We start from the raw sequence: 22,657 nt of genomic DNA on the forward strand, positions 1-22,657 counted from the left end.
AATAATAATAATGGTTTACTAAAATTAATTGAGAGCTCACCACGTGCTGGACATAGCCCTGTGTATGGTTCATAGATTATCTCATCTGCTTCTCTCAACAGGCCCCTGTGGATAGGTACTATCATTTTTCACAGTTTACAAAGTAGAAAACTAAGGTCTAAAAGATTAAATCACTTTCCCAGGGTTACTCAGTGATCAGATGGGATTTTAATTGAGGCCGGCTGGGCCGACTCTGAGCCTGTGTTTGTAACCATGGCCCCTTCCTGCATGCATTTCCTCCAATCTGACTCATAGGCAGGCTCCACAGTCACCAGCGTCCTGCACTCGCTTGGTGCCTGCAGCTCACACCAGCTTTCCTGTTATCAGCATTGTTTATTAGGAAAATGGGGTGGTTCATTTCCGTTTGCCTGCTGAAGATGTGACCTAGAATAAAAGTGTTAAACCAAAACTAGAAACTAGAAATCTTTGATCCCTCTTACAGTATATTGGATGATCCAAGCCAGGCTGTGGGATAGAATGTTCTGGCAATTTCCTTGAAACTCCAAGATTATGTTTTAATTGCAATCTCACTCTTCAGCAGAAAATAAATTAACATTTTTGCCCATCTTCCATGCCAGTCACAGCACTAAGAGCATTAGCTTATGGCATCCTCACAAGAATCCCATTTTACAGATTCGGTGATTGAGGCTCAGCGAGGTTTAAGTCCATCATGAATGACAAAGTCAGGACTCAGAATCCAAGTATGTCTTACGTATGTGCTCTTACACTAGGCTTTATGCATCTTTCATCTTTTTATCCTTATAAGGTGGGTATTATCATCTGACCTTTACAAATAGAGAAGGAAATAAGAGGCAGAGAAGGTAAGTAACTTTCCCTAAATCCAAGACTACTGCTGGCAGAGCCAGGAGTCAGGCTCTGGCTGCCTAAGCCCAGAGTGACAGGCTTTTCACCCCGGAGCTGTGAGCTCAGGCTCTATGAGAACTTGTGAAAAACAAGGCTTCATCCCTCTGTTTTAAGTCAGACTACATAGTACCTGGGACACCAAAAACATTCGTCAGCCTTGACCGTGCTGTCCCCTCACACAGCTGATTCCACTTGTAGGTGAGGCATGTGGAATGAGGAAAGCTCTTGCTCTTCGGAGATGTGGGGCCCTGGAAACTTATCATGGCTTCTGTGGAGCCAGGCCTTCAGGAAGGTGAACCTCAATCCGGGTGGGGCTGAACATCCACTCAGTTGCTCTTGCTAGGGTATAAGGAGGACCTGCTCAGGAAGGAGGTGGCCTTTGAGACCCTGAATCTGATAGGACCAGCCCGTGCAACAAAGACAGCCCAGCTCCTGCAGAGCTTCTGTTCGGGCTCAGTGATGCTCCCTAGCAGCAGTTCGGGAGACACCGCACCTGACGGATGTGCAGCACCCTGCTGGGCCCTGACCAGTCTGTTTTGCTGCAGGCAAAAGTTAGGGTTGGCTGGAAAAGGGATCAAAGATTGGAATGGGGCTGGAAGCGGTGGCTCATGCCTGTAATCTCAGCACTTTGGGAGGCCAACGCGGGTGGAGGACTTGAGGTCAGGAGTTTGAGACCAGCCTGGCCAGACATGGCGAAATCCTGTCTCTACTAGAAACAAAACACTTAGCCGGGCAGGGTGGCACACACCTGTAGTCCCAGCTACTTGGGAGGCTGCAGCAGGAGAATGGCTCAGACCTGGGAGGTAGAGGTTACAGTGAGCCAGGATTGCACCCTGCAGTCCAGCCTGGGTGACAGAGCAAAAGTCCGTCTCAAACAAACAAACAAACAAACAAACAAAAGAAAAGGAATGGGACTCAAGTGACCCCCCGGTGGTGGGGGGGCAGTGAATTTTCCTGGAAGGCCCTTGTTACCTTAAGGCGGTTGAATGTATCTGGTGAATTATGCTGGCAGAGGGAGGAGATCAAGCAGGCTACAATTAAATTTTAACACCCACTGCCAACTATTTTCATCATAGTTCACAGTAAATGCAGATACACAAGTTAAGGGAAAGAACAGCAGAATTAAGATTTACGTTCCATTGTTTAATGTCCAACGCTGACAGATCCCTAAATTTTTCTTAGTCATAAAGCAATGTTAGTTTTTTCACAGTTGTACTGAGGGATGTATTTGGACTGGAGAGTTAACCATGGGGATTTTGAGGGGACAAGTTATTGATGGGGAATGAGACAAATGTCATCCACATTGTCTTTTAGGGGATTCTTTCTAGTTGTGTGGAACCCAATTCAACAACACAGATTACTTTGTGCTTTGTACACCAGGCCCTGGGTCAGGTTCTGGTGGTATGGAAAAGGTGAAGCAGGACTGCCATGTGCAGCTGTTCAGGCTGCACATTTACATTTACAACCCTAGGGGGTACCACGTAATTGATAGTATACATCGATTTGTGTATCTGTTAAGCCCTATTCCTGCAGATGGCAGGAATGTGAGTTAAAGACAGTGAGCTATATGGGCTGTGTGTGGTGTCAGACACAGTCTGTACCTTTAAGGAGCTCATTGTCCAGCCAACGGTTGGGATTTAAAAACTATGTAAATCTGGACATCCTAGACTAGAAGGTGGGAGAGCTTTTCTCTTTCCCCTTTAAGAACAGGCTGAACAGGGTTAGATAAGATTGGAAAACAAACTTGGTGTACTCTAGTCTTTTGACTATTGTTGGTAGCTCATGATATAACAGACAAACCTATTCCCTTGTTACCACCTCCCACCAACTCCCAGAACCTAAGATCTTCCACCAACTCCCAGGACAAAGAACATCTCTCCTTTGGCCTTATACTAAATTGCCTCCATTTAGAATAAGTCTCTTTCTGTGCATTATTATTAGGAGAAAAACAAAAACAAACAAACAAAAAAACAAGTTAATTTTGAAAGACAGCATCTCTTCCCAGTCTCCCCAGAATGTGCCCCTGGGCAAAGCTTGCTGTGCAGCAAAGCCCAGCTTAGATACAGGCATTATGCTCTGGGATTTATGGTCTCAGGACCCCAGCCTCTGATATCCCTTCTCCATGTCTGAGTCGACTTCCCTGTAGCACAATAACACACCCCATGCTCCGGCAGTGCCAATTTCACATATATTATTTTATTACTCATTTGTTTGCTTTCCAGGGCAAATGAAAAAATAATTTAAACCAATTGTATGTACAGAGGCTTGGTTAGTTTTCCCAAGAACTTCCAGTAAGTCCCACAGCCCTGTAGACAGCAAAGCGTATTACCTTTAGCATCTATACAAAAGTCCACCTATAAAAGTCTCATGTGTAGAAAGGTTTTCTTTATTATAAGCATCACATTTTGGGACAGGAAGGGGGTCAGGGTGGGAGGTGGAGGAAAGTGCAGGGTGGGGGTCCACACACACCTGCCCGGGGATCATCCTGGGTGGGGAGGCTGTGGCTGGTAGGGCTCAGGTGATCTGCAGCGGGGTCTCCAACATCTCCATGAGGAAGGTGTCAATGGGGGTGTCCCCGATGAGCTTGAAGAAGAAGAGGTGCTCCAGACATTTCAAGCCAATGGAGCGCAGAGCTGGGAGGCGCAGCAGCAGCTTGGCAAACCTGCAGGAAAGCCAAGAAGCATCAGGAACAGGGATGGGCATGCGCTGCACACCTGCACCTGCTGGCGGGAGGCTGTCCACTTGGTCTTCACTACCAACCTGTGATAAAAGAGCTGGAAGGGGAGACAAGGGAATCACAGAATCTCTAAGCCTAGAGAGCTTCAGAAACAGGCTAGAGGGCTCGTCAGCCTTAAAGGCAGAAGTTGTAGCACATGACCCTTCCAGAATCTTGAATTCTGTAGCCATGTCCCAGGACTGCCCTCGGCTCCCCTCACTCACGGTGGGGCAGAGGAAGAACTAGATGACTGTGTCCACTCATGTTGCCAGCCATACTGGCTCCTCACAGTCTCTATGTCCCTCGGGTACCTACACAGATCTGCTGAGGCACCTAGAGCCGAGCGTGAGGCACTGAATGTGCTCAGTCCATGGCAGCTGTCACCATTAGATGAACATGTTTGAGAACCTTACTCTAGCCATCATGCCATCAATTTGTTTCAGTTTCCAGCCCCCACAAAAAGTCTTTTTAAGAATGGGGTCTCACCATGTTGCTCAGGCTGGGCCTGAGTACCTAGGTTCAGGCAGTCCTCTCGCCTCAGCCTCCTAAGTAGGTGAGACTACCGGCACATGCCTTGGGGTCCACAGTCACCAAATTTTTGTTGCCAATTTGTAACCAATTGTTACCAATTTTTTTTTTTTTTTTTTGAGACTGAGTTTCACTCTTGTTGCCCCAGGCTGGAGTGCAACGGCCCAGTCTCAGCTCACTGCAACCTCTGCCTCCCAGGTTCAAGCAATTCTCCTGCCTCAGCCTCTCGAGTAGCTGCGAATACAGGCTCCCACCACAATAGCTGGCTAAATTTTTGTATTTTTAGTAGAGACGGGATTTTGCCATGTTGGCCAGGCTGGTCTCGAATTCCTGACCTCAGGTGATCCACGCACCTCAGCCTCCCAAAGTGCTGGGATTACAGGCGTGAGCCACTGTGCCCAGCCAATTGTTACCAATTTTTATGGTCAACTTCTTAGTCTGTGCTTACCCTTAAATTAGGAAAAGAGGAGACAGAAAATCATAGTCTCTGCCCCCAAGGAGTCTATGGTCTGGGGAGAGGATACATGCACACATGCATACACACTGACCCACACATTATCACACATACTCGCACATGCTTCACACCCATGTGCCCGCACACACATCCTCACCACTCACACACATGCACACTCACACTCTCTTACACTCTCACATTCCCTCACACACATGCATTCACACACACCCTCACACATACACATGCCCACTCATGTACACTTTCACATGACTTCACAACATGTGCATGCACACACACCTTCACACACTCTCATGCACACGCACCTTCACACACACTCATGCACACGCACCTTCACACACTCTCATGTATATACACCTTCACACATACTTCATGTGTTTGTACACACATCCACACACTCATATGCTCTTGCACTATATTCATGCACATTACACACAATACACATACTTACACATGTGCACACACTTAATCTCACATATCTCATGCCTGTGGTCTCACATACGTACACATGCACACTCATACACACACATGTGCATGCATGCACTCACACATACACACATGCAAATACACTCCACACTCACACTCTAACATGTTCTTACAACATGCACACATGCACACACACACACCCTCACTCACTCATACACACCCTCACACACACTTTTCGGTAACTGAAGACACTTGTTGTGAGGTTCACAAAAGGGAGAAAGAACAGTGTGTGAAGGAATTCATCTCCCATCTGCATGTCCTTTCGGGCACCTCTTTCTGTGACCTTTTTCACTCTGCCTGTGACATTGTGCCCTCTGTGCACAATGCAATGCCAGCTCATTTTTAATGTTATTAATACTACTAGATATGAAGTCACTCTACTCACAACTTCCAATAAAAAACTCAAGGACCAAAATCACATTAGTCACTATGGCCCTAAGTCAGAGATTTCTGGTTCCAGATGAATCTTTACTGAGTGTCACAGCATCATTTCATGAAAAAGTTACAAATGAGAATTTCAATGTTCCTTGAAAATGTGTATATTTCTATACTCATGCCATATGACATTTTAAAGAAATGTAGCAACACAAGGAAAATAAAGTGGCACCATCGAAAAAAGTAGAAATTGCTTCCCTACATGGAAAAATTAAAGATCTATGCCAATGCCACACATTACTTCGAAAGCCTCCAGTGGTAAAGCCCCTGAAAGCATTTGAGTGGCATCACCATTCAGGAAAGAGGTCGTTAGACAATAAGGAGTCTGAACTCCTGGCTGTGCCTCTGCCATTAAGCTTTATGGAAGTAGGCAAAGGAAACGGCTTCTCCATAAGTGCAAAGTTAGACTGGGATTAACTCTAAAATTTTTTTTTAACTCTAAAAAGGCCAAGATTTTACAACATCCAAAATTCTAAGTATGCCATCGTACCGCCCTCTTTGTTGTGTGACCTGGATTTAGGAACGGAGATCAAATCTAATAGACGAATGTCCCAGCATTCCTTGCCCACAGGTTAGCAGCAAGGGGGATATATGCCTTTGAAGGTGCCTGCTGTGCGTGCAAGAGAGTGTGTGTGAGAGTTCAGTGACCTGACTTTTGAACTCTGCTTTCTGATCAGAGCGAAAGCAGAACGTGGCCCCTGTGACATGCACTTCTGAGACATCTCCACAGCGTGGCAGCACTCTCCCACTGAGAAATCCGCCTCTACCTGGCTGTGCCAGGATCCCCTTCAACCAGGTTCTGCCGACCAGAGGTGACCAACCCTCAGCACACCCACATGCCTGGCCAACGACACCCCTGATATACTTGCTGAGCCAACTGTGAACACTTGATCAGGGCAGTCACCCTCAGTCCAAGCTGTGCTGGACAAACCCAGGAGACGATGCAATGGACCCATCCTCTGCTACGTCTCTGCAGTTCCAGGCTCTGCCCTAGTCCTGGCAACAAATGTTGGCCTCTCTCCCCAGTGTGTGAAGGCAGCCCAGCCCCCTACCAGCCGTCTTCCGGCAGAAGAGTCAAGTTCCAAACTTTTCAAAGTGATATGAATTAGAAACAACCCAAATGTCAATCACAGGGCAATGGCTAAATACATTAGGATATGTTCACACTGCAAAATATTACAAAACCTTTGAAAATGATAATTTGTAGTTGTCAATAATTGAATACAATTTCTAGAATGGCTAAGGGAAGAAAATAACACACAAAACTGTATAATTTCATATCTAGAAATGCATACAGGATATATATAATACATAATAGATACACGAAGATACACACAAGATATAATAGATACATGAGGATACTGGAAAGAAATATACCAAAATATTTACAATAAGTTCTTATTATCTGCTTTTTTTTTTTTTTTTTTTTAATGGAGTTTCGCTCTTGTCCTCCAGGCTGGAGTGCAATAGCACGATCTCGGCTCACCACAACTTCCGCCTCACCAGTTCAAGTGATTCTCCTGCCTCAACCTCCCAAGTAGCTGGGATTATAGGCACATGCCACCACACCGGGCTAATTTTTGTATTATTAGTAGAGACGGGATTGCTACATGTTGGTCAGGCTGGTCTCGAACAACCAACCTCAGGTGATCCATCAGCCTCGGCCTACCAAAGTGCTGGGATTACAGGCGTGAGCCACTGCATATTTTTAAAAAATATTTTTCTAATGGTTTTTTTTTTTTCTTTTTTTTTTAACCAAAGCATGCATTGCTTTTATAATTAGGAAAAAAAGTGAGTTGGGGTTTTTTGTTGGTTTTTAAAGAAAAACAGCAAGTCATAGAGCCAATTTCAGGAAAATGATATGTATGACACTCATTATTTCTAATGCCCTGCACACAATATGTGCTCAAAAAACGGAAGATTTGATAGAAAGCATCCAGCTCAGGGCTTCAGTTAAGATGACTTGCTCAGGGCTCACACCTGACAGAAGCCAAGCCAATGCTGGCAGCCACGTCCTGACCCCTTGATCAGGGCTCTCTCAATCTCATCTGTAGTGAACTGCTAGATTCACCAAAATCCAATCTTTTCTTCTCTTCCTTGGCATACAACAGGGTACATTCTCCAGCCTCCTTTGTGGCCAGCTGGGCCACGTGACTTGGAATCAGCCAATGAAAGTGAAGGAAAAGGTGAGGGTGCTCTAAGACCCAGGTCTGGCCCATATGGCCTCGCTCCTCTGCTCCTCCACCTCTTCCCGCTTCCATCATCTGGATGCAAAACACAGTATGGCTCTGGGTCATGGTGGAGACACAGGAAAAAAGGCGCCTTGGTCCCTGAGTGATGGCGTGCAAGACAACCAGCTCTCTGAACTGACTGCCCACCCAGATTTGAGAGCAAGCAATAGATGCTTGTGTTAAACTGGTGGCATCTGGTGGGTCTATTCAGCTTCATCTCACTAATAAACTAGGCCCTGCCTATTCATTGCACCAAAGGGGCAAAACCTACCTACTCGAATTCATCCACAGCCTCCAACACAAAACACAACTCAGTCTCTTCTGGACATTGCTAGATGTCGGCTTATGATCCAGGATAAACAGCTAAGTAGATATTAGACTTCACAGAGGAATAGAAATAATTAGTGAGCATCGGGAGCATGTAAAATTAATCCCTCAAACAAAATTAATGCCTTTAAGACAGTCTTTTCAGTTTCATTTCCAATTTCTATGAGATTTGAGGATCATATTTTCTCATTTTAACTGGCATTAGCAGAGAGGGAAAACTCTTTGGCTTAGCTGTACTTTGGAAAAAACTTTTGAGAATATCTTTTAATAACTCAGAAATACCTATACTGCTAGATGGCCTCAGAGATCTGCTAGACCGACATCCACCTTTCCAAATGAGGAGCCCAGACCCAGACCCAGCACCTTCCCAGATGCCACACACATGGCACCCTGGGGACCAGCAGCCATGCCTTCTGGCTACCAAAGCCTGTACTTCCTCCTGCATGGGGGTTTCTATGGGGGCAGACCAGAAAGCAATGCAGTCACACCTCAAACACAGGCTCTGTGAAATCACATGAACTGGGTTCACATCTCACCTCCACCATGTGCTAGCATTATGGTCTTCAGCAAGTTACTTAACATTTCTGAGGTTCTGTTTTTTGATAGAAATCGGAGATAATAATTCCCACATTTATTCATTTGTTTGCTATTCATCGTCCATTTAAAGATGTGTGCTATGTGTCAGGCACTGCTTTACCTGTGGAGGTTAGAGGAGTGAATGGTGAATAAGACAGATAAGGCCGCTAGCACCATGGAATTAACATTTTTGTGGCTTTCAGCTTGTTATGAAGATTAAATAACATTTGAAAACACCTAAACAGTGCCTGCTGCTCTTTAGGGGCTCAATAGTTGAAGAATGGGAGTAGTTGCTGCTGTTACTGCCATTCTGCCAGCACTCTCTCACCTGCCTGGCTGTTCTGGATACTTTTGCTTGGTGTAGGCCTCAAGGGTGGCATAAACCTTCTCTCGCAGAGTCTCCACCTCAGAGGGGTTGGACAGGCCCTTGGCATCTAAGAGAGATGACTGAGTTAGCCTTTGATTACACACCCTCCAGCAGAGGCTGTCCTCATTCCCTCTGGCCACCCTCCCTAGAGTTACTAGAGACACCCTGGATAGGGACAAGTGTGAAATAAACAAAGCTGATCATTCGTGCCCCCTTGCTCTTCTTTCCGTGTCCAATTTACCCAAAAAACTCTTAGGGCAAAGATTTTAAACTCCATGAATAGGCAAATGTACCCACCACGGACTCTAAGGAGGAGAGCTTTATTTTATCCAGACCATTCTCGAAATATTACCTGCACACATTTACCGAGTGCCTACTATGTGCTAAGCATGGACTGAGTGGTAAGATGGGGCACAAAAGCTGAATTGGCACATGTCCTGCATTGATGAACTAACTGCCTAATTCTGGAGATAAAGCCTCTGCATGAATGATTACGTAATTCTGAAGGTTCCTCTTTCTTGACCACAGCAGCGTTTGCTGGAGCTGATCGCCTCCTTCTTGAAAGACTATTTTCCCTCGAGCCTCCAGGACACCACCCTTCTGATTCTCTCCTTATCTCACTGCCTGCTCCTTCTCAGGTTCCTTTGCTGGCTCTTCCTTTTCTCCCTGACCTCTAAATGTTGGCATGCCCCAGGGCTCAGTCCCCAGCCGTCTTCTCTGCTCTATCTTCCCAGATGATCTCACCCCAGTGTCATGGCCTTACACAGGCAGAGGCTGACAGCTCTCGGATGCACATGGCTTCTCCCATGAAGTCCAGGCTCATATGAGCAGTTGCTTCCTGGGAAGCCACTCTTGGATATCTACTACCCATCTCCTATTTTAATGTCCAAAGACAAGATCCTGATTCCTACCCACCCACTCTCAGAACTTGCTCCTCATGGAGTTTTCCCCATCTCAGTGAAGAGAACTTCATTTTTCCCATTGTTCAGAAAAACAAAAAACAAAAAAACAGAGAGTCATATTTAACTCCTTTCTTTCTTTCTCATTCTACATTCAATCCATCGGCAAATCACAGTGGCTTTACCTAGAAATATATCTAGAATCTGACCGCTTTTTACCACCCCCTTCACTGCCACCCTGGGCCACCATCATCTTTCATCTTCCCCACTTGCCCCAGGCATGTGCCTGCCACACCCATTCAAAACATTTTTCAAGACGGCTCTAGCTGACACTGTGAGCTCCCTGGATTCCTGGCTCTGCCGTCTCTGTCTCAGCTGAGCTGGAGGACCAACAACATGGGAGCACTGGAGGCTGACAGTGGAGAGGGGTGAACACACACATCCCCTGGGGTCCAAGGGTGGTTACCTGGGTTAAAGAGCACAATGGCTCGCAGGCACCCCAGCTCCGACTTGTCCATCTGCATGTCTTTCATTTTGGAAACCAGCTCAGTTAGAACTCTGTTAACAGGAAACAAGAGGGTAATAAGAAAACCATGAGTAACAGGCGAAGAGTCAATAAAATGAATTCAACCAAAATGTGTATATGCCCACCCTGTTTCCAGACGATGTACCAGTTACTAGGGGTATAGAAATGTAAAAGATGCAACCACTCACTGCAAGGAGATTACAGTTTAACTAAAGAAACAGACATGAAAACAAGCAGCAGCACGATGCCCAGGAATATAACTGCCATGAGCAAAGTCCAAGTGGGCTCCAAAGAGGAAGCAATGAATGCAGGGAAACAGAAAGGCATCATGGATGTCTTGGAAATTAAAAACGCAACAGGCAAAGCAAGGTAAGGGGATTGTAGGTCTAGAAAAACACAGCAGAGGGCAGCATTCAGTGAACTGGTAGAAAGGTCCGGGCACCACAAAGAGGGACGAGTCATTCCAAACACCATGTTGGGCTCTACATGGAACATGTGGGAAAGGGCAGGGAGGTAGTAGAGACAGCTCAGTGGATGTGCACATGACCAAAGAAGACCATTTACAATGGAGGTGGAAAGGGGCCACGGGGCCCTGGCATCGGACAGAGAGATTAATTTCAACTTAATTCTCCTCTTTACCAGTTCTCCATCCTCTCACTCTCAAGTCATCAACTACTCATTTCATTCAACTCCTTGTCAGATGGCTTAATTTTCCTTTAGTATCATTTAAGGCACAGAACTTCTGTCAGGGTGTCCCTGCCTGACCAAGATGGATTTGCTCCTGCTGCAGGCCTCCTTCTGAGATCATCCAGAGCCCAGCATAAACAGTCCATCTTGCCTGGCTTCTTGAGGACAGATCCTGATCCCTTTCCCATCCTTGGCCCCTAGGATAAACAGTTCACCCTCTCCACCCACAACTTACTAGCTGATGTCAAGATCTGATCTCTCCCTGGGAAACCCATTGGGAGAACAGATTCTCCTATCTGCCTGGCAACTATGCTGGCCTCTGACTGGCTCCATCTTATTGTGATCTCAACCTTTCTTTTATTCTCTCCCTCATTCCCCAGGTTTATAGTTTCATGTGCCTAGTGGTCTCTGCATGGTCATGTGCAGCTAACTGGTCTGCCCATCCTTCCTCCCAGCACTACCCAGAGGTTCATACCCACATGAGAATTCATGTATACACACATGTGTACACACACACACACGTGTACATACACACACACATAATACACACAAATACTGGAAGCAGAAGACAGACACCTGTCAAAGATGGAGCCGACCCCAGCACTATGGGCACTGCTCCGGTGGACATGTAAACCCGTGGCCAGAAGGATGCCATCCTGCACGGAAACTGAGCGGTGGGAGAAAGAGGCAATCAGCAATTCATTCCACCCTGCAAGGATAAAGAGGAGGTCTTGAGGGAAAACAGACCACATTCTTTCTTTATTTATAATCACCCAAGGCATGTACTATTATTCCACATAACACAAGCAGAATTGACAATCTAGGGAGGTTAAGAATTAGTTCAAGATGACACAGCTAATTAGTGAAGAAACAAAGGATAAGACTGGGGTCTCCTGACATGGCTCTGCACATCCCCCACTCTCTCTCAGATGCAACTCAGAATGACAGCTTGAGGACAATGATTCTATTTTTTTTAATCAGTCAACAAATGTGGATTCAACATTTAGCAGATAATGGTCACTATGTTAGCTTCCGTGGTGGATAAAGCTAATATACCTTGCAGTTTCTGCCCCCAGGACCTGATAACCTAGTTTTGTTTCTTTGGCATTGTCTAGTAACACCCAACACAGTCTGTAGCTTTCAGCTGACACTCAGTGAGTGTTCATTATCTAACAGGGATGAATGAGTGGACTGGTTCCCAATGCTCAGCCAATCTTCATGAAATTTCCCTGCTGGCTCAGTGACAAATAGGAGATATGGCATATGTCAATGGCCTGCAAGTGTCCCAGAAATAGGAGGCAAGAGAAAATACAGTACATTGAGTCTTAAAATAGGAAGATCGTGGAACCCATCTAGTATAAGCTTGAGCAGACATCTTTGGCTTCTTTATCTCACCTATGAAATGGGAATATCTCTATTTGCCAATTTCATTACAATAATGAGGCACTGCTTCAAATTATCCTCAATAAAAATGATTTAATAGTCTTTTTAAAATGTATGCAAATTATAAAGCCATGGTAAAATTTGCATGGGAAGAGAGTCCCACTCCCTCATTAACAATGCTTCATTTGGGAATGAACAAACCTGCATAGGGTTATTTCATCAACATGGTACATAGCTTGGACATGTTGCAGCTCCATCAGGTTACTTTTTTTTTAGGATCCCGGGAGCAATTTCAAAACTGTCCCAGGGAAAAAGGCAGCCAATATGCTTTACCTGCCCGAAGCAAAATGACCTGGTCCTCCAAGGTGAGGTCAGAGAAGTGGGGAATACGCTTGGCCCATTCAACGAGGGTGAAAAGCTGCTTGTCAGCAGCATGACATATGTTGGTAACAGGGTCATTTGTCTGAAAGAGGAACAAAGTACTGTGAGGGACAGGTCCCAGGACTCAAATACACCCCTTTCTCCCATTTCCAGTCCTACCCAAGAAATGGAGCACACATGTGTGTCTAAGAGCACATACCGAGTTCTCCATGTTCATGTCACCATAGGACTCTGTCTTTGGTTCAACAGCAAGTTCAGCTTCTAGAATCCTCTCCACAGGCATGTCTTCATGACCACTACTGGCACATTCTGCCTCACTCTCGGCTCGCTCCCGGCTCCTCTGTCTTTCTTCTTGCACAGCTGACATGCAGCAGGACATGCAGAGGTTACCATAATGCCCAGGACTACAGTGGGAAAGTTTGTTACCCACCTAAGCCTCAATTTACTCATCTATGAAAGGGGATCCTGAATTGGGGATATTGTAATGTTGACAGATGAAACAAGGAAAGCAAAGCTGTTTGCTTACGCCTATGCAGAATGAGGGGTTCTTTAGTGCATATTCTTTCCAATGCATTATGGTGATCACACTAAGAAGTATGCATTTTAAGCTTTAATAAACTCTAATTATATCCTCTCTTTTAATGGGCCGCCCTCTCCTTGCTATCCTTGCAGATCCCCACATTCTTGCTCTACCTGCTGCCTCTATAAAATTGTGAGCATGAAATAGTTAAGTAGCAAGCACATTACTTTAAAAACTCCCTCTGTCAGATCCTATGCATCATCCTTGGCATTCACGTCCCATTAGGTCTGCCCCTAGTGCACCAGCTTGAACACAACATCACCTGATCCGACTTGTCAGGGAAGATTTTCAGGGAGCCAGCTGTGGGTATTTAGTAAGTGAAGGGGTGGAGGGATGTCACCTAGATGACATTTCAGAATCAGTGGCTGATTTTGGAGGTGGGGGAGGGTACATAGGCAAAGGTGTAGGCTGGAATTATCTCAGCCTCTCCAAAGCTTAGGGTTTTCATCAACGTTCAGGGCAACTCTCAGAATCCTCCATGTCTATACATTAGGATGGAAAGCAGACTGCTGCCCCCTCCAATTCTATGCTCTTCATCAGGAGAAAAGTCTCTGTTGGGTTAGTTTCCATCATCTAGACGGCTGTAGTTTCCATCTTATTCACAGCAGCAATAAACAGAATTCGATATTAGAACACATTTTTTATATCCCAAGAGTCAGGAAAATTATCCTTTAAGCAGGTGACTAGCCTGAAACTCCATGACAGCTACTCCACTAGCAGCTCCTATTTCTGTTTCTCTCCCTTCCTCCCCACAGTCCACTTGCAAGAGTGCCTCCTACTCTCTGAGGAGATAACAAGCCCCAGAGGCTGCAGAATGGACTGGAACCGCAATGCTGAACATCTCGTTTGTCATGCAAGCCATATCAGTCTTTCAGGATAGGTCAGAGAAGGGTATGACTGCAAAAACACAACTTATACTCCCAAGCTTAGTGGAGATGCGCCACAAAGCTTCAAGACAAGAATGGTACTGTGTGGTTGCGAGAGAGGCAAAGAGGGTAGAAAGAAGAAAAGGAACAAGGGAAAGAGACAACAAAACGGTGAGAAAAAGAGGAAACAGAAGGGAGAGAGAACAGAGAGGAGAAAATAGGGAAAAGAAGGGCAAAAAAACATGTGCCTTAAAGTCAAAGAAACCTTTTTCACATAGAACTCTACCCCTTCCCTGCTAAGTGGCATTGGCCATATGACTGAGCCTGGTAAGCCCCAATTCCCTTATCTGTGAAGCAAGGATTAACTGAGATGGTTAAGGCTGGCACTTAGTTAAGGTTGGTACTCTTCGGTAGTTAACTGAAATAATATCATAGGGATGGACGAAGCAATTATAAAAACTCAATACAAATAGTTATTTCCTCTTTGCCTTTGTGTCTTTTTACCCCCTTGGGCTCATCTCTCCATCTCCCTTTTTGGCCTCTTCCCCTCTCTCCTGTTGTTCTTCCTCTTTCTGTCTCATCCTTACTTGCTGCTCACTCTGTCAGCCTTCATTCACTGGCAATATGTAGAAACTATAATATGTATTTTTTATTATATTTGGATTTACTGGGAAATGTTGAATGCTTCTTGTATTAATTTTTTAAAGGTAGGTTATGAGCTTCTATTTGTCTTGACTTTAAAAGATGAGGGAAAGCAAACTAAGTTAAGTTTCATTCGTGGTCCTCAGTCAATGTCTTCTACAGATTTGTAACACTCGAGGAAAATAACCTTCAAGCTTCAAAGAAAATATCCTTGGTGTCAGGGCATTCGATTCTAATTCTAGTTTTGCCATTAACTGAGCAAACCCTTTGCTGTTCACTTTTCCTCTTTGTGCTTTAAATCTTCCTGTCATCAATGAGGAGTCATATATTGTTATTGGGGTGTAGCTTCTATATGTCAGACATTCTGAGCTACTATTACGACACACATCAGGGTACATCCAGAGAACCCTGGATGATCAAAAATAGAACCAAACTCCTGCCTTAGGAAAGGATTTTAACCATTCATCCAACATGTGTTTATTTTGCACTCATTACAATAGCCAACATTTATGAAGCTCTTTCTCTGTGTCAGGAATTGTGCTCAACATTTTAAATAGATTAAATTTCATTTAATCCTCACAATAACCCTCTGACATATTACGAGCCACAGAGAAACTGGTAACATATCTGAGGGCATGTGGTAGGCCATGGTGGAACCAGCACATACACCCACAATGGCTCCTCCTGGGCCCATCTCTAACCTCTCAATACTGCCACCAAAGTACTGGGCTAGGTCTAGTAATAAAGACCACACAGGGCTCACAAGGATGCCAATGCTGCCCACGAACAGCCTCAAAGGTAATCCATTCTCCAGTCTTAAAACTACATGTATATGATGAGAAATCATGGAAATAGACATTCCAGAATTCCTGAGGTGGCCCACGAATCAGAGGGTCCCAGTCCTATACAGGGTCTGCCATGTGCTTGCTGTGTGAGCTTGTGCGGGTCCCTAGGCTCTCTGAACCTCTGATTTGTCCTTCAGGAAATGGACGTGTTACATTAGAGAATAGAAAATGTCCACTCTGGCTTTAACATTATGTATCCTAAAAGGGCAACAGGTCCTGGCCCCTGGTCCCAGGCAGGTAAACTCTGTGCCCACCCCAATTCCATCTCTTTATCTGTGTGATTTCCATGGTCTCTCTGTTATCTGCTCCAGGATGTTATTATTCTTGTCCTCAAGAAAGTGTCCAAACGGAACCCCAAATTCTATAAATCAAGACCAGAAATGATGGCGGTGAAGGACAGGCTATCCAGTAGCCTTTTGAATGTGGCCCCTTATATAGCAAGAGGAGGAACTAATTCACCTCTTTGCCTTCTCTTTGTCAGGGTAAATGGTGCCAATCTCTTTAGAAAGTTCCCTAACAGCTCATTTCCCTCTCCTAATTTTTACTACTCAGCTTTTCACTATTCTTTCTGTTTCTCCACAGTCTTTTTAAAAATGCAGAAGCAAAAACTGGGTCCAATTTTCTATTAAAGTACCCAAGCCATACAAGAAGGAGTGCCCAGTCTCTTACAGTTCACATGTCCCTGTTTTCCTTCCTTTTTAAAAAACAGTTAACAAACCACATTTCCCAACATTTCACCACTCGGTCCCTAACTGAGCTGGAGATATTCAGCCTGCATTTCCAGAAATGGATTAGACTAACTCTAGAGAAATAGAAATGATGGTTTCTCTGACTGAGACCATTCACTTTCTTTTAATTCAATATCATGTGCTTGATGAAAACTTATTTTTCCAAGTCAACTGGAAACTTATCTCAAGTGTTTTAGGAGGAAAAAATGACCCTGCAGCCACTGGGCTCTTGTTAATGGGAGAAATACTTGTAGTCATTAGTTTCATTTTGATAATCATGGTGGGGGAAGCTCCAAGAAGTATCAATTCTATCTTGGTGGAAAAAAGATGTTCTTCACCAGCAGGTATTTCATATCGTATGTTCCAATCTGTAACATCATTGATCCCACTGCCACAGCAAGTATGACATAAGCACAGAGTAGGCACTCAGCTAATACTCAATGAATAAATGAATGCGTCATTTTTAGGAGCTCCTGCACTTCTAAAACTTCTGATTTCAGCATTCAGTTTAAACTGTTCATTCAACAATTTATTAAATGGCTACAGTGTATTAATTACTGGTGATAAAGCAGCGGGGGAGAAAAAATCAGACAAAGTCCCCACCTTCATGGATACAGACAGTAAACAAGATAAGTACAAGTGTTAGTGATAAGTGCTGTGTAAAAGAGACAAGGAAGAGTTGGCGGTGGCTGGTGCAATTTTAGATGGTATAGCCAGGCAAGGCTTTACCAAGAAAGTGAGAATTGAGTAAAGATCCAAAGGATGAGAAGAAGTGAGCCATGCAGATACTTGAAAAAAAAAAAAAATCATTCTAGACAGACAGCAAGTGCAAAGGCCCTGAGGTGGGCACATCTCTGGAATATTTGAGGACCACCAAAAAGACCAGGATAGCTGAGGCTGGGAGACAACAAGGCATCCAGACCATGTACAACCTTAAGTTGTGACAGAGATTTTTGCCTTTTTGTCTGGGTGAGAAGGAAAGACACTGGAGGATTTTGGTGAAGGAATACCTTGACCCAATCTACTTGTTCAAAGCCTCGCTCTGGTTACTGTGCTAAGAAGAGACTGTAGAAGGTGGAAAGAGGGAGATGTCTTAGGATGCTATGTAGATCACTGCAAAAGATATGGGTAGCTTGGATTGAGGGTTTAGTGGTAAAAGTAGTGAGACATGGAAAGATTCTGGACATATTTTGAGGAAGAGACAAGATTTCCTCACCCACTACATGTGGTGTGTGAAAAAAAGAGGGGAGTCAATGGTTTTTGTTCTGAGCAACTGGAAAATAAGTGGCCATTTCCTGAAAGGGGAAGACTGTGTGAGGAACAGGCTGGGGTGTGAGGCAGATTATCAGGAGCTGAGATTTGGGTCTCTCACTTTTGAGGTTGCCGTTAGATGTCACGGCGAGGGCTGTCCTCAGTTCCTTCACAACCTGGTAGGGAAGGAGACACAGACTAGCACTGATCTGAGAGTCAGAGACCTGGGGTCAATTCGTTGCCTGCCTTTGGCACCTCAGAAAACTCCGTTCACCTCTCTGAGCCTGTTTTCTCATCTGGCGGATGGTTACAGTTGATTAGGTCACCCTGTAAGGCCACCTCTAGCATTTTGACATGTTAAGATTCCAATAATTTGTTTGCTTGTGGGTGACATTCATTTTAGCAGGGACACAAAGAACCCCTCTTCACTGACCCTTTCAGTAAGATGCCCTCTCCTCACAGAAAAGAAGTTCCTCAAGAATGAGGAGCATGCTGGGCCTGACTGACTGAACTCCTTGTTCTTATTTCCTAAAGAGAGGCAGGACCTTCTTACTCTAAAATCTATTAAATTCACCACTATCCCCATGTCCCTGCTTGAGCTCGCTAGTTAATTAACTGCCCACTTCAATTTATCTGTGCTACTTAATGGAAACACTTTTCCATCTACTAATGGAACAGAAAGCACCTTCTGAGGTTTTTTCTCTGATACTAGAGTACCCAGCTAAACCACACTAAAAATTAAAAGATGTGATGTTTTCAACACACAATGGTGGTCTCTCTGAATGGGAAGGCCAGGCCTATCAAACCTGTGTAATGCCAGTAATGCCAAAAGATGATGGAATATACCAATATCAAAGAATTGATAGAAGACCCAGGTAAAAAAAAGCTCAGTGAGTGAAATCAAACCTGCAGTTTTCCCTAGAGGGAGACCTAGGATTAAGGGAGAAAAATCACCTCCACCCTGAAGGTCAGTCTGACGATCCATCGGTAGAACAGAGCATGAGGACCCTGAAACCTTGGCTCTGAGACTTGCTGCCTGGTTATTGGAAGAAAAAAGGAGATGGTCCAGTTTGGGGATCACCATCTGGGCTCCAGAAGAGGATGGGTAAAGTGGAGGAGGAAGACGCCTCTTGCCCTCTCTTCTCTGGAGAGACACATCTCCTAGGACAAGGCACATTCAATTGCAATACACGGGAAGTCATGGTACCCAAAGTTATCCTAACCCCCAATCAGACTTCTCTTGAGAGCCCTGTGGGGAAGAAGTTTGAAGGGGAAATTAGGATGACTTTGGGCACCATGACTTCTCGTGTATTACGGTTGAATGTCCCCTTGCCCTAGGAAATGCCTCTCTCCAGAGACGAGTATTAGAATTGAATGTGTCTCACCTTCCCTCTTCATGCCCATGACAAGGCACTTCTGATAGCGACAGTACTGGCAGCGGTTGCGCTGGCGCTTGTCAATGAGGCAGTCTTTATTATCCCGACACGTGTAGATGAGATCCTTCCTTATCGTCCTCTTGAAGAACCCTTTGCAGCCTTCACAACTGTACACCCCATAGTGCTTTCCTGGTTACAAGAAAAGAACATTCCATAGATTGTTCTTGTGTTTATTTGGATCTTTCATTCAAAAGAACCTCTTGGTTCTTCCCCAGAGAAACAGGCACATCACTTGGGCACTGGGACAGAAAGCAAATAATAACTAGCAGAGAATGCAGGCTTAATCACAGGAACTAAACTCAGACAGAGCAAATACACCTTTCCTTGTCTCTTTCCTCTGCATTGCTAATTCCAGATAGAATTATTAGAAAATTCCTAAAGCTAAGGCTTTCTTTACATTTATTTTATGAAGGTAACTCTTGGGTTTAGTTAAGCAAATGTTCTGCTTCCATTCAAAATATTAGTGTAAATAATAAATAAAAATATATATGCTTGTCACATATTACCTAGCAGGAAAAGAATCCCAGCTTAACTAATATTTCCTATAATTGAGACCCAAGTTCTTAGGAAACCCATTTAAATTTATTATCCTTTACCATAAACTATGAACAGAATTCTGAGTTATGAATTTTTAAGTGCTATTGCCTGTCGAGGAAATTAATTGCTATTTGATCTTTATTTCATCATGTGACAACCAAGCTATGACATAAATATCTGATAGAAGCTGATTTTGCAGCCAGGCATGGTGGCTCATGCCTGTAATCCCAGCACTTTGGGAGGCCGAGACGGGCAGATCACTTGAGGTCAGGAGTTTTGAGACCAGCCTGGCTAACATGGTAAAACCTCGTCTCTATCAAAAAAAAATATTTTTTTATGTGTGTGTGTGTGTGTATGTGTGTATGTGTGTGTGTATATACATATATATACACACACACATACACACACACATATATATATACACAAAAATTAGCCTGGCATGGTGGTGCATGCCTGTGGTCTCAGCTACTCCAGAGGCTGAGGTATGAGAATCACTTCAACCCGGGAGGCGGAGGTTACAGTGAGCCAAGATCATGCCCCTGCACTCCAGCCTGAGTGACAGAGCGAGACCCTGTCTCCAAAAAAAAAAAAAAAAAAAAGGTGATTTTGCTTAATCCAGACTAATTTGTTGCGTATTTTACTGCCCTTATTACCTGCTCCACACATGCGGTTTTCAATTACCCCAAGCAGGGGCAGCTAATTTGTGTCAGGAGGGCCACCAAGCCCATCCTCACACAGGCATCATGAATCAATCACAATCCTTTTTCTAGGTAAAAGTCTTCTCAATACTATGCACCAGGCGTTATGCTTGATTGATTGAAATTACGGAACTTCAAAAATATAAGGAAACAAATCATTCAAAACATATTTATGTCTGATTCTTGAATGTAATGTGATGTCACTGAGCTGCAGAAGTGACATGACTTTCTAATTCTGTTTTACTTAGGTTTCCAGCACCTCAAGAGCTTACAGTTCAGAGGAAGCCACTCTAAGATGAAATGATGGTTAGAGATAGCCTGCCTGAAGAAAAGCCAATCTGTGCCTCATTAGTTGACCATACTACAGGCTGGCTTTTCACAATGCTGAACTCACAGCAATGATAAATACGGGATTTTATCTTGGGCCCAGAAAACCCAGTGCTCTCAGCTCTGAAATATTTGTCTTAGAGAAATATGGGACCAATTTTTCAACTGTGTGACATAGTCACTCCCATGGCTTTTCAATATTTAAATGAACCTCATAGACTTTCAACTAGAATAAGCATAGCAGAGTAAACACTCTGTCAGACTGTGGCTGGTATGCTGTTATGGCAATGGCCAAGTCTGCATGATTTGGGAAGTATTTTCTGAGAGCAAGAAAACATCAGTCATTCAGCTAGGTAAGTTCTAGGTGCCTGGAACTTCCAACGGAGTGACATTCTGTAGTGACTTTGGTGACATTAAGAGGATAAGGAAATATTCAGTTAGCCATCATGGACAGCTATAGAAAAGAAAATAACCTCCTCCTCTTATTATTCTTCAAATAATCAAATCAGAGATTCAGATGTGTTCAAAATTGGTGGGGAGGGAAATATGGAGCAGGAAGAATGGAGAGGAAAGAAGCAAGGAAAGAAATAACTGAAAAAAGGAGAAGAGAATCAAAGATAAGTTGGTGAAAACACATTTATTCCTGCCTATAAAAACATATTGAAAACCTAGAATGTTATAGCAGAAGATATGCTAAAATATTAAAGGGTTTATCTTTCTTGGGGACATTATGGGTAATTTTTTTACTTTTTCTTTAGAGTTTTCTAGTTTGTTCAAATCCTCTACATTAGGACATTATTTTTACAATTGCTTATTTGGGAGGGATTTTTCTTAATACCTTTTTTTTTTTTTTTTTTTTTTTCAGACGAGGTCTCATTCTGTGGCCCAGGCTGGAGTAGCGTGATCACGGCTCACTGCAGGCTTGACTTCCCAGGCTCAAGCCATCCTCCCACCTCAGCCTCCCAAGTAGCTGGGACTACACCAAAGCACTGGGATTATAGGTGTGAGCCACCACACCCGGCAGAAATACTTGATAACCACAACAGCTTCTGTCGCGCAGATACGTGTGTAATAGTGTGACTCCAGAGAAGGGTTTCTGAAATGCTTCCCGTAAATCTCATCCTCAAAAAATAAAGCCATACTTTAAATTCATCAGAACGGCAACCTATGAACCCAGTGACAGAAATGTACAGGCGGGTCCCCAGTTAGCCCATCCTAAAGGGCCATTTTCCTTTCATTGGGTACAAAGTATCCAGGCAGGCAGTGAGCAACCCCTTTTCTGTGGCACTTTTCGGGGGCTGTCTGCTTCTGCATGTACCTGAGGATCTGTCTCCACAGATGGCACAGATGTGTTTAACCAGAGATCCGGGGCTGGTGGATGGGTAGTTCATGTTTCCAATCCCGGGAAGCCCTGGTAAGGGCTTGATGTCCTCTGAACTGCTGACGCTGTTGACCACATTTAGCTGCAAGAGAAAAAAATACTGTAAAGCACAGAGCCAGAGTAAACTCAATCCCCAAGGCCTAAGGCAACGAGGGCACACTCAAGAAAAAACAAGTTCTATTTCAAGAAACAGTTTCCAAGTACAGAGTATTTGAAACTGGCTATCTGTGAGATGAACTTAAGGGAGGGGTAAAAGTGCCATAGGAGGAACAAAATTATTTCTAGAAGCCAAAACCTAAACCAAAAATCACAACACATCTCCATTAGAGTCTCTCTGCTTTCATTCATTTTACTCCTATGTTTTATTTGAGCTAGAAATCCATGCCAAATTACACACCCAGGACAATGTCAACTGTGTATTTTTAAATTTTTATCAACTATTGACTGCC

The 22,657-nt window shown here is 44.1% G+C and overlaps 1 protein-coding gene across 2 annotated transcripts in view; it reads right to left on the minus strand.

Annotated features, from left to right (window-relative positions):
* Positions 1–3,077: 3,077 nt before the first annotated feature.
* RXRG (retinoid X receptor, gamma) overlaps positions 3,078–22,657 on the minus strand; it is a 44,676-nt gene continuing 25,096 nt past the window's right edge. For both annotated transcript variants that reach the window (XM_011998132.1, XM_011998133.1), the window contains 8 exons: positions 22,146–22,290; positions 19,215–19,394; positions 13,117–13,277; positions 12,870–12,999; positions 11,730–11,862; positions 10,407–10,498; positions 9,003–9,108; positions 3,078–3,565 (listed from right to left, as the gene is read on the minus strand). In XM_011998132.1, the coding sequence (XP_011853522.1) occupies positions 3,418–3,565; positions 9,003–9,108; positions 10,407–10,498; positions 11,730–11,862; positions 12,870–12,999; positions 13,117–13,277; positions 19,215–19,394; positions 22,146–22,290 (1,095 nt within the window). In that variant the 3' untranslated portion in view covers positions 3,078–3,417. The remainder of the gene's footprint in view (positions 3,566–9,002; positions 9,109–10,406; positions 10,499–11,729; positions 11,863–12,869; positions 13,000–13,116; positions 13,278–19,214; positions 19,395–22,145; positions 22,291–22,657) is intronic.

The sequence above is a fragment of the Mandrillus leucophaeus genome, unplaced genomic scaffold (assembly GCF_000951045.1).
Source record: "Mandrillus leucophaeus isolate KB7577 unplaced genomic scaffold, Mleu.le_1.0 Scaffold558, whole genome shotgun sequence".
NCBI classification, from domain to species: Eukaryota; Metazoa; Chordata; class Mammalia; order Primates; family Cercopithecidae; genus Mandrillus; species Mandrillus leucophaeus.